General features: G+C 40.0%; 1 protein-coding gene across 9 annotated transcripts in view; it reads left to right on the top strand.

The window, feature by feature from the left end:
* The window catches only part of WT1 (WT1 transcription factor), a 36,913-nt gene extending 24,513 nt beyond the window's left edge, over positions 1-12,400 (top strand). For 4 of the 9 annotated variants that reach the window (XM_051620598.1, XM_051620605.1, XM_051620600.1 and 1 more), the window contains 3 exons: positions 5,609-5,698; positions 7,393-7,485; positions 10,909-12,268. In XM_051620598.1, the coding sequence (XP_051476558.1) occupies positions 5,609-5,698; positions 7,393-7,485; positions 10,909-11,030 (305 nt within the window). In that variant the 3' untranslated portion in view covers positions 11,031-12,268. Of the gene's footprint in view, positions 1-5,608; positions 5,699-7,392; positions 7,486-10,908; positions 12,269-12,374 lie in introns of those variants that run through there. The other 5 variants (XM_051620603.1, XM_051620602.1, XM_051620599.1 and 2 more) reach the window with 5 other exon arrangements.
* Positions 12,401-12,804: the final 404 nt, after the last annotated feature.

Genomic DNA, 12,804 nt, shown 5'->3' with positions numbered 1-12,804 from the left:
AGACTGTGGAAGTTTTTAAGGTTGGTTGCAGCTAGAGAGACAAAACAAGGGATAGTGCACTGCTGGTATGAGGATTGCTTGAATAGGAAGCCTGGCTGATGCATTCAGCTTTAGGATCAGAAAGGAGTTCTCCCCTTTACCAGGCTGGCAGGTTTTTGTCCTCAGCCTGTTGTGTGGATACTAGCCATTTCCTGTGATTTTTGGCTGGAAATGTTACTTACTTAATTCCCAGCTGCTGAACAGGCTTAGAACACGATGCCCTTCATTTCTTGTCTCCTTCTGTTGCCTGTTAGTCGTAGTTTTTGGGAGTGCTTGTTGAACTATACTGTCTAGTACTGGATAGTCTGCAAACACTTCTGAGTCAATAAAAGTTTTGGCTGCTTGGTGTGGTGGAGAGTCTCAACCTGGTGGCTATAATGGTGTTTTTCAGTCCCATACTCTTCAGGAGTCCTGAGCATTTGAACCAACTGTTGTAAAACAAATCCATTTCCAGTCTCCTTTGTAACTTCATGTCTTTCTCTGTCTAACCCTAATTTGTCTCTAATGTTTGTGGAACAGCTGATTGTCAAATGCAAAATTTGGAAACCATTTTTCTCCAAAGGCAGATAAGTCATCACTATGAAGATTGTGTGTCTTGGTGATAACTGTTATGGTAACTACTGTTCACACTTCTCTGCACCTTTGTTCTTTTCTCTGCTTGGTTTTATGTGTTAGGGGGCTATCTTAAGGGACTGATAGGACTAGAGTGAGGCTATTGGTTTATGTTGATAATTATGTGGCTGTCTGATCATTGTTCAGTTTGTAATCCAATGAACTCCAAAACCCTATTTGAGTTCTCTGTTAGGTACAGAAATTTGGTTTGGTGGAATTAGCATATTAGTCAGAAAGTAATGGGCACACATAACACCTAATATTCTTTCTAAACAAAGGGGTGTGCCTCTTCTTCTACTTCAGTGTTTTGGTGGGGAGTAATCCTGACCAGCCAGTCTAAAGTCAGGAGAGCTGTCAGATACCAGCTCAAGTGAAAGAAAATTTGCTTGTGTGTGGTATATGTCTCTACAGCCAACAAAATTTGACTAGTCCTTCTCTAAGGTGGCTCTGGATTCACTCATGGGTTTGAAGCTCTTCCACATTTCTTAGTGTAATGGTAGGTCAATTTTGGAAATTATGAAGACATGAGTTGAAGACAAGCTGTTACAGACAGGTAATAATCAACCAGCAGATCGTATCTTTGCAGAATAATGCTGGCTCTTCATTATCTTTTTTCTTTCTATAGTAGATACAGACGACTAGTTCATCAGATCTTCCATTCTTCACCAGCTGCAGTATTGCAAAATTGAGCAGGGCCCTGAAACACAAAATTGGATTCTGTAATCAGTTTTTACCAATGTTTCAACATAGCCTTAGCTGAAAGTATGTTGACATTTTGTACCCTCCAAGACTGCTTATCCATTGTTAACAATGGCTTTATTGAAACATGTACAGCTAAAAAAGCTTTTTTTCTTATCTTGGTGTACTTTGCTGCAGCAAATAGGCCTCCGAAAGGAAATGCAGACATACAACTGGCTTTTCAACAGTACAGCAATTAATGTGAAGTGTCTGCAGAAACAAATTGATGTCTAGACCTCCATAAATTTAATTTATGGTGGTTACATTGCATTCTTGCCAGACACCTTTTGGGTTCGCTGCCACACATTGGGAGAACTTGATTTATCCTAAGAGAAAGCTGAGCATCTTTGCAGAGAAAATACCCTCTGCCTGTTTGCTAGGGACATTCTTCAGCCTGAATATGCTCAACTGCAGGTATGAGATTGTACAATGAAGTGTGAGAATCTCTAACTCAGGAAAGTTGTCCTGTATGTGGTAGGGCACTTGGCTCTTGGTGATGAATTTCTGGGGCTCTAATGGATTTAAGTAATGCAGCCTCATAATTACTAATCTAACAATGATTTCTTCCCTTTAGCAAAAGCAAATATCTTTTTTACCATGGCATGTGCCACCATGCTGCTAAGTGCCTTACAGTCATTAGCACAGTTCATCATTACAACAGCTTTGAAAGACAGAGCTATGTCCTGTATACACAGAGATGAGAAAGTGGTAGGTGGATGTAGTTGTGCCTGAGCTGGGAACTGCACAGGCTCTCTCCTCTTATGAGTCTCATGTGGTAAGTTCTAGGATAGCACTCTTGCATTACTGGTGCTTGGAAGTACTGACCTTCATACTTAAGCTCTGAAATACCATTCATAGAAAGCTAAGGAAGCTGAACACTAACATGGGTTCAAGGAACAACTGCACAAATTAATGGGAAGAAACTTAATTAACAAGTGTTAACTAGAAAGCCACCTTTGGTTCAGAAAATTGCTAACTCATGAGCTGCTGGTTGCTCGGAGAGTGTCCAGGAAGGTCTTGCTGCATCCTGGGTATCTTCTGCTTTCCTGCAGGCATCTTCTGTGAGCCATGGTGGGACACAGCTTGGCTGGCTGGACCTTTGGCCTCACCAAGCATGGGCTGCTTTAGGCTTTCATTTCTATGGAATAAAATAAGAATACTTCTCTATTTAAAAGACAAAATCAGTTTCAAACTGATGAACTTCAGAGTGAAGATGACAGGAACCATTGCCTATAAAAGCTCACTACTAAATAAATAGACATATGTTTTATCTAGGTTTGCTAAAGCAAACTGTGTTGGGTAAAAGGTTATATTAGCGAGGTACAGTTGCGATGATGTGGTTGTGATTAAGTGGGTATACAAGAAAAAGGATTTAAGTGAGCGAAGGGATTACAGACAGACCTTCAGATTCTCATTCAGACTTGCAGTCTCTCCTTTCAAAATCAGCCTCCTCTCTTCAGGTTTTCTTTTGCTCTTGCAGCACTCCTTTATGAAATGCAACCCTGATGAATATTTTGTGCAATTGCTCCAGCAGCAGGAATTTCTGTTTTCCTGTACATCTGGGCAAATGAATTTGCTCCAGAGAAAGTGTGCATGCTCCCTCTAGTTTAAGTTAATTCTTTTCAAGCAAATAGGTTTATTTTATTAGGAGTATTTATTGCAATGTGTGCAATTCAAAATTGTTACTCCGATTGTTGAGCTTTATTTTTTCTAAATAGTTTCCTGAATATTAAATAACTGCTATTCCCTCTGCTCTCTCTCCTCTTGACTGTATTATTATGCACCAAGTTTAGCCTTTCTTTTGCGTGCCCTCTTTCAGTAATGAGAGGTAAACAATCATGGAAGTCTCCAGGTCACAGGGAAGGACTGGTGAAACTTCATCTCCTGTTTTGTTTTTAAAGTACGTATAGTCACATAGGAAGGTGACAGCGTTTTGAGGTATTTTTCATGCATTGAGAGACTTTTGCCTTTTACTGGAGAAGCTCTAAGAGGCTTGAAGAAACTAGACACTGCTGTAACCCCTCTTGGTACAGTGATTTAATGAAGTACTAGCAGACCTTTTATAATCAGGACTGTTTCTCTTGTCCTGCTGTGATGAAACTGAGGGGAGTGAACAGGTATGTCACAGTTGGCTTTTGCAGGCATTTTGCTTGGCTTGGCTGGCATGGTAGATGGAGAAGGAAAGGGAAGTCAGAATTTCTGTCCCAATATTGTGCCTCTTTGTTTTCTTCCTTGCTTTTTGTTTTCTGTGCAGTGTCAGTGTATCTCTGTTTAAGCATCTTGGATTGATTCCTTTAATTGGTTAAATTGGTTGTTAGTTTAATCAAGATTATATTTCAGAGTATTTAAAGAAATGCTTTCATGGTCATTCCATCTGACCCACTATACTGTTTTATTCAAATACCTCCTTAACCATCTTCTGCGTTTATATTGCAATTAGCAGACAGTCATCCTGTCACTGCATTCTGCTCTGCTGACATTCCCCCTCTTAAATCTGCCAAAGGGCTGAATTCCTTGGAAGTAAGTGGTTTCTGAAAAGCAGGCACCCCCCAGGGAGCCCTTGCGGTCAAAGTGTATGGAACTATTTCAAACACCTGTGGCAACTTTAATCCCTTATGCTAATAAATTAAGCACAGCAGACATGGAAATTGTCCACACCTAGGTTTGAGAATCATTAAACTCCTCTGGGTGACTGTCACAGGAAGTTAGCTTGTTCTTGAAGATTTAGTTGCTTTTGTAAAATTTTGATCTTAGCTACACTGGTGTGGATTTGGAATGTTCTCCTCAATATGCTACTGATACTGTGGCAGCTAGATCAGAAGGCTTTAAACTAGACTAGTTTGCAGTGGTATCCTAAGATACACCTTTTCTTCATCAAAATACCTGATCATAATAAAATTTCCCCATCATAATAAAGTCTGAAATGCAGATGTTTGCATTGAAGATTTAAAAAAGTTGTGTGTGTTTAAAACAGACCAAGAGAAATTAAACCCACTGCCCACTTCAGCTGCTGTTTTTCTTTAGGTCCTTCCTCCTGGACCTTTGTTTTTTATCTCAGCCTTCCACTGTAGACAAAGCAGGTCCCAGCTGGTCTTGTGTGTACCTTCCAGATAAAACCCAGGATTCTCTCAGCTTTGCAGTGAGAAGATGTTAATTCTTGTTCTAAAGCCTTTGTGTAGGGCTGTGGTTCTGTATACAGACTTTAAATATAATTGTATCTGGGGCTCTTGCAGGATTCCAGTGCTGTGCAAAAGGGGCCTTAGATTAGATGTGAATCAGATCTGAAAGTTCATACAGCTCCTCCTGTAACAGCAGAAGGATTAGGGGTTTTTTGTGCTGGCCAAATTTCACTAACTCTATGGCATGCTACATGCCAATGGTGTTTCCTTCTTTCCTCAAGCTCCTTGATTGGTGCATTTCTTTTTGCATTTTTATGTAGCTGGTGAAGTCTTTCACCTTGAAAAACATGTTCATTTGAGAAGGTTGCTTGGAGGGCCTTCATTTTTTGACAAGTCAGAATCTCACTTTTCATCCCTGAGAAAACCTATCCCGAGGATCTCTTCTAAACTGCATGGGAGGTGGAGGAGACTTTTCCATAACTCATAGGCTTGCCTGTGAGAGGTGTGCAGCTACAGGAGAATTTCTGTTTAGTGGTGCTTTATGGAAGTAATATCATTTGTGTTTTGGGGAAGAATTTTTCTGTGGTTTAAATTTGCGTTTCATTTTATTTTAATCCACTTAGTATGGTTAAAATTACCACCTACATGGATGTCATTGGTTTCATTTTTGCTTCAAATCCAACTTAGAACAAACTGCAAGTTGTACAAATTATATATTAATTAAACAGGTGGAAAGGCCTCAATATGTTTCGGGTTGTTGGGGTTTTTTTTGAGAAATATAAAATGAGATTTCTGTTCTTTCCCAGCAGAAAACAATTTAAAATCGTTATGCAACCTGAATTTTGTTATGTAGCTTTTTAACCTAGTGGGCTATTTTTCAGAACAAGCAGGTTCAATATCAGTGTCAATGCAGTGGAATTATGCCAGCCTTTCCCCATGGATTCCAACGCAGTTGGATGGTTTTATAGCAAATGAGTCCTGGTGTACCACTAGGTAGCTTTAGACAGGAGAGGAGTCTTTTAGTGTAATATATTTCATCTCCTGATTAACATCTTTCCTCATTTAGCCACATTTCCTGATAAACTGTTGGTCCTTTACAGGTGAAAAACCTTATCAGTGTGATTTTAAGGACTGTGAACGGAGATTTTCTCGTTCAGACCAACTCAAACGGCACCAAAGACGACACACAGGTTTGTTGACGAGACAGCTCTGCTCATTAGAGTTCATCTTTGTATATGAATTGAGATCCAAAAATTGCCCTTCTAAACTTGTGTTGTTGTGTTGCTGTGTCTGCTCTTGCATTATACCTTTAGTGCCATGTTCTTGAAGTTAGCTTTAGGACAGAACTGCAGCTGAGTCTGTTTGTTGGCATTCCAGCACTATAGGTTTATAGAACTATGGCTCTATAGGTGACACTTAAATCCTGCTCCCATCTTTTTGAAACAGCTTTCTTAATGAAACTCTTTGCTCTATACTGTATAGCCAGTATAGGGAATTTAAAACCAAATAGTTCTGCAAGAAAAAAATTGCCAGTGATTAACCTGATAAACGCTATGGTTGGTTTTCTGATGAGTGGCAGTGCTAGTAGGTGAACGCTGCCTGAGCATAACCTGAAAGGCTGGTGGGATTACTGTGCATTTGTGTGTGGAAGCCAGAGGTGGAGAAGCAAAAGCCACACCAGCTATACCGCTGAAGACCCTAATTCAGCAAACCCTAATTCAGCTTAGATTTGAGACTTTATTGAATTCTGTCAACTAAAGAAGGATTCTAGGAGTAGTAAGGAGAGAGATGTCAAAGATCTGGCTGGTTGGATTGCACAAGTAGTCTGGAAAATACATAGCAATTCACATGTAGTGGAGAGGGCAGCAGCAGGCATGAATGGATCTAGGTGCTAGCTAAGCTGGTGTCTTTCTCAATGAATAATTTCTTGGGTGAAGTGTTCTGAGATAGCCAAAACTACTTGTGAGTTCAGTCCAAATTCAGCAAGTTGTTTTTTGTGCATACACCATTATCTGCAAACATGAAGACAGCCCATTTCTGGAGTACTTGGAGGTCTCAATTAGATTGATAGGGGAGACAGCTGCCCTTCCCAAAGTTGCAGAAGAGGAGCTGGTGATGACTTTAGCCTCCTGGCTGAGAGTGGAACCATGAGGGCACTCTGCACGGAACATGAGAAAGGACTTCAGAGTCTGTGACTGAGTCACAGCAAGAAATGGCAGTTAGATCCTCCTGTCTCTCAGGGACCGGCCTGACAGCTAATGTACTCACTCTGCTGTGGTCGATGTCTGCTTACTGCTTTTCTTGCTGAAGATGTTCTATCCCACTTAAATGGTGTTACTGAGAGACGTAGGAAGTGATTCTGAAAGCTGGTGGTAAAAGCAGTCTGTTAGGATGATCCATCTTTAGCAGCTGCATGCTAGAACATAGATAGCTGTGTTAAGCGGTTCCCGAGACTTACATGTAGTGTGTAAAGTAAATAGTAGTAGAAGTGTAAAGGAAGTTAAGCATATTGGGAATATACAAAAATACACCTCTGTACCTCTGTTCTTCTTATGTCCTGTTTGCTCATAGGTGTTACAAACAGTGCCAAGCCACAGGATCAGAATTAACAAAGTTTGCAGATCCTCCCTGGCCCAACAGTGAAGTGGGTGCTTGTTTGTGATGGTGCTGTTTGGGTGCTCCAGACCCAGACACTGGAAGAGGAGGTTCCAGAGGGATGGCAGGCTGATGAATGATGTTATGCACTGTGTGGGCATGAAGCTGGGAGGGGCAGTTACAGTAACTAGGACCAAAAAATCCAGGCTTTTGAAAATTCAGAAATAGCTGATTTTATTCACCCTTCCAAATAGTGTTGGGGTGTAAGAATAGACTTTTGTCTTTTCAGGTGTGAAGCCCTTCCAGTGTAAAACCTGTCAGAGAAAGTTCTCTAGATCTGATCACCTGAAGACTCATACCAGGACTCATACAGGTAAAACAAGTGCGTAAACTTTTCTTCACATTTATATTTCATTATTTTTAAAGTTTAAATCAATGTTATTATAAATGACATGATTAAAAAAAATCCGTTGTTAAATATTCAAAACAACAGAAATAATTTCAGAGTGTGCTGATTTTCAGTGTGACTACATTCCCCAAGTGTCACAGTCAGTTTTCACAAAAGAGATTTAGGTGATTTTGGAAACGACGCTTTCTTTCTTCATCTTCAAAGAAATTTCAGCTTGGCAAAATAGATTTTGTCAGCTCTCGTGAAATGAACATCATGGTCTTAGCTCACAAATGTCAAGCTGATCTACTGACTTTACTGAACAAAACCCTACAAGATAGAAATTTTAATTCTAGCTTCAGCCTAGGGTCTGTAATCTAAAGTATTCACGCCTACTCATGCTTCTCCCAAGTGTCAGTTGAGCCTAATGCAGGATAGCACGGCAAAGCTCTTGCTGTTGCTGCTTGTACTGTAATCTCTCCAGAAGATAAAAGGAGTGCCTTTTGCAAACTCACACTGACAGACACTAAAGTAAAAGCTTACTCAAATATTCAAGGACCTTTTTGTAGAAACCATAGTATTTCATATAAATACAGGGAAAAAAAATAGGAGGCCATTTTAGTCGGTTCTGAGCTCATGTAAATGTAAACACCATTAAGGAGCAACTGCAGCAACCTCTGTATTTTAAGTTTTAGAAATATTCCTGTGAATTGACATGTTCTGTTCCCTTTCAGCATGTATGCAGTATTTTTAATGAGTAATTGTTTACTGAGCACTTTGACATGTTTTTAGGTGTCACAGTGATTTCTGTACTGGTGTTAACCTTTTAAATTCAGTCTCTGTACAGATGAACAACGAGCCTGAAAATCTTTTTCTCCCAGCTAAGGATTCTTTTTTCTCTTCTGGACCATAAAACCACAGGTTTAAGACTTCCAGAAATACAAAAGAAATTTTAATAAAGTAAATGATTCACCTGAGAATAATGGCATTTTATGTGGCACTGGCCAAATGAATTCTTCAAGTAGTGGCCAGATCTGCACTTGCAGTCTGCAGATGGTAAGGGGCATGGCTGTGTTCCTGGGTTCTCCCAGAGTCTCATGCTGAGCTGCAGGGCCTGTGTCTGTGCTTTTGCATGAAGGAAGATATTTTCTTAAGCAGCAAGAGGTAACATTCAGGTAGAGACCAAATGGCAAGTGGTTGTCACATGCAAGCAAGTCAGGATAAACTACATCCCCATCACATTTCATTGCCAACTGATATGCTAATTCATTACTTTCATGACTTCAGACATTTTTTATTCCAGACTGGCTAAATCAATGAGGAACTCGCTCTCTTTTTTTCTGGTGAAACTCATTCTCCCTGTTCTAGCTCTTCCTTGCTCCATGTGATCCCAGCCCACACTGCCCTCATTGCTAGAAGCAGCCTCACTTTTCAGCAGTGATATCCTCATAGGACAGACCTTGGCATGGACTTGCTGCCTGCCACTGGCTCAGGTCCTGTGTGGGCTGTGCAGCCCAGCTGTTTGTTGCTGTTATGATGCTCCTGTCGGCAGTTTTGGATGTGTCATGTTCCTGTGGCTGTAAAATACACATATCCTGAGAGGAATGAGTCTGAGTGGTGGGTGGGGATTTTTTGTCTCCATTTTGTCCTATAGCTTCATTTCTCTTTCTTTCTTGTACCCCCTAAATTTTGCAACAAAACAACCAGCTCAAGTTATCTTACTCCGTTGTAAATCTTGATTAAGCAAAGCACAGGTAACTTCCATCTAATTCCATTCTTATTTTAAGTCAGCTGCCACGCTATTAAGCTACAAAATCAGGGCTTTTTGTCTCCACAAACAGTTTCACTTTGACAGCAATCTTTGCTGTAGAAAGGAAAAAAATGAATGAAAGGAAAACTCCAGATCTTTCTCTTTTTTTTTTTTTTCCCAATGCAAACATGATTTCTCATATCTGTACAGTGAAGCTGTACAAAGTAATTTGTGACCAGCTTGGAACTAATAGAGATCGCTGCCCTCTGTTGCAAGAGGACAACCAGAATTGCTTGTGGAACAGCAAAACTGTGATGCTTTTACTGTGGTAGTTCAGTGAAAAACTGACCAATAATAGAGAGCTCATGTTGGTTCACAGAATGGTTTTGCCAATGTTACTGAGATGAAAGAAGACCACTTTGTACAGTCTGTGGGTTTTATTAGTAGCACTAACCAGAGCAGTTTTGCCCATACTGTTTCACACACTCATGTGAGATAGATGATGCTTTTGCCAGCATGTATGTTAAGTGGATAAAGTATGTTTTAACCACCCCCCCTTACATATATTGCACAGGATTCTGCAAACAGAAATGCGTATTTATGCCAATCTCAGATCCCCTTTTGCCTGCATTTAGTTTGTGAAATGCACAAAGTATGAGGCAAAGAAGAGAAGGAAGATGGCTGAGCGAGCTTGTACAACCCCGATGTGTCTTGAGTTGGAGAGTACATGGTGTGTAGACAGCCCTAAAGTGCCCAGTAACAGAGCTGAACCCACTTAAAAATACTGCATCTATTTTTGGGAGGGAAAAAAAAAAGAAGAAAATGCAAGTCTAAATGAAACATGAGTCACTGGGCACTGGGCTGAGCTAATGAAAGCATTCCACCAGCATTCCTGCAGCATCAGGATCGCAGCCTGAAATTCCACTTAAACATTGTAGAAAATCGAGAGACCACATGAAACTGTAAAAAGGTGATGGCATTTCTTGTTCAAATTGAGTGTGCTTTGCTTGGGATTGTTTTTAGTGAATATGATGGGAATGTTAGAAGTACAGAATATTTTGAGCCTTTAACGTCTCTTACAGATGTAAGTTACTTTATTTAGACAGTAGAGGGAAACTTTCAGTATGGTTCAGCAGACTTCATGCTGAACTCTGTTGCTTCTCCCATATTCACTTAAGCTCGCCAGTGGCAAAGACCTTCAGCCAAAATTCATTGAACTAGCTGGAAGAGATCTCCTTGACATGAGATCAAGCTCCAAAAAGTCACTGACAATTTTCACAGTGACCAACAATATGTCTGCACCACAGTCCGGGGTGTGACTGAACCTTGTGTGAATGCCAGTGTTATTTTAAACTAGTTCATTGGAGAGTTGAGAGTAGCAGAGAGATGGCAACGTGGTGTTCAGTGAGGGCCTGTCTTCAGGAAGGAACCACTGCAAAATGTTCTATATCCTTGGGAAAGGCTGTTGTTAAACATTAGTTGTGAAAGATGCAAGAAGGCAATGAGTGCCGATGTGAGCAGGAGTTGAGGGCATTCCCACATCCTCTCAGGACAGCCTGGGATGCCTTTCTCCCTGACAGGGGCTCTGCCTAGCTCCTCACAACCCTGCAGAAGGAAAACAAATAGCAGTGTCATACCCAGTTAATAACAGGGTGTTTTGTTAACAGGTGAAAAGCCTTTCAGTTGCCGGTGGCCCAGCTGTCAAAAAAAATTTGCCAGGTCTGATGAATTAGTTCGTCATCACAACATGCACCAGAGGAACATGACTAAACTGCAGTTGGCCCTTTAGACAGTTCAAACAAGTGAATAAACCAGATGGGACATTATGAGCTACTGCAAACTTTATCAGCCCTCTTCGGTCACCTCTGTCAGAAAGCTGCAGCTGTCTTCGCATCCCACTTGACACAAGTTAACTAAACTGTAGGATTGTGCTCAGCCTTGTCTTCCCTTTGGACTTACATGAGTTCCTATCCAATAAATTCAAGAGATTTTTACTTGTAATTTTGTTACAGAGTAAGCAAGATTGCCACAGTTTCAAGTTTACTATAAACTATGCTTACCTTCCACACCTGTCTCCAGTTTTCTGGTTTTATTTTCACTTGAACTTTTCTGGGTACACACTGTTGTACCTGCGTAAGTCCTGCAGTGGGTAGGGTGATTCCTCCCTGCTGAAGGTGAGCTTTATGCTTACTGCATCTGTACATATGCTGAGGTTTCCAACTGCTAGCACAGCTCTCCTCGCAAAAGGAGATGGATCAATCACCTGAGATACTTTTGGTAAACTTTGTACTCGTGCTGCCAAAGGGCAGGCTTTTAAAGCTGGAAGCTCTGCTTTTGAATTTCACAATTCAAACCCTTTTTTTAAAGAATGTGTTTCTAGAGCAGCTAAAGCTAGATGAACCAGAGCCTCCTGTACAGAAAACAAGAATCTTACCATGATGTTAACTTGTTTTTTAAATAATCACATTATTGATCCCCCCAAACTGTTTTGTTTGTCAAATAACTCTTTCCCTGTCTCTCTCTCTTTTTAATGTATTGGTTTAAATTTATTCTGTCATGAGATTCATATATCTCCTTCACACAAAACTAACTCCAATCATTGTAGACATTTGGGATTTGTTTACAATGTAAAGCCACACTGGTTATGTGGCTAGCAAGCTGTATAAACTTAAAACTGAACTTTTAATGGGGCTGGTCCAGGATCTCCATTAACAGATTACTCTTAAGATAAGTAACTTAAAAAAGACTCTGTCAAGTATATGTGAAAAAGACATTATTAGTGTAAGGAAATATATTGTTTCAGGGTTTTGGGAGGAGGGGTTTATTATTTACTTCTAATTGCTTGAAATTGTGTGTATATATATATATCTGATAATGTATTGCTCTTAGACATCTAAAATTACAAAGTGTATAAATATTAGATGCATCACTGTTCTGATGTTGTTGCTGTTACCAACTATTGATAACACTAAGAATGTAACCTGCATTTTTCACTGAGCTTTCAATTAAAGCCCATTCAAAGAGAAACAAATGAGAGTCCAACAGATGTCTTGTTTCATGTCTGGTATTAAATTTCAAATGCCCTGTCCAATAGTATCCTTTTTTTTTTTTTTTTTTTTTTTTGTATATAAAGGTACCACCAGCACTGATGACCACTAGTTAACCTGTCCAGGTCCTGACCACAATTTATCCATCTCACTTGGGAATCATACTGGCAGCAGCAACCAGTGTCAAGTTTCATATTGTGCTATAAAACAGTTGCTTCTATCGTGTGTCTCCTTACCCAACTATTCCTTTTTTTTTTTTTCAACCTGTAAGATTTGTATGAGACCTCAATAGAATAGTAAATCCAGTTTATAAATAGCAGCACTGGCCTTCTGTAGAACTGCACTGAAACCATAAGCACAGATAACTTCTTAGATTAGGATGTCATAGACTGACTTTTATGAAAAGTTAACTCAGAGTTGGGGTGGATTAAATCAGTTCAGCAGGTTGAAAAAGACAGTCTTTCTTAGATGATGAAGTGTGAAAATGAAGATAAAAAAATATTACTGTTTCTTTGT

This window comes from Apus apus, chromosome 5 (genome assembly GCF_020740795.1).
Source record: "Apus apus isolate bApuApu2 chromosome 5, bApuApu2.pri.cur, whole genome shotgun sequence".
Lineage (NCBI taxonomy): Eukaryota > Metazoa > Chordata > Aves > Apodiformes > Apodidae > Apus > Apus apus.
This window is presented reverse-complemented; position numbering and strand designations above follow the sequence as displayed.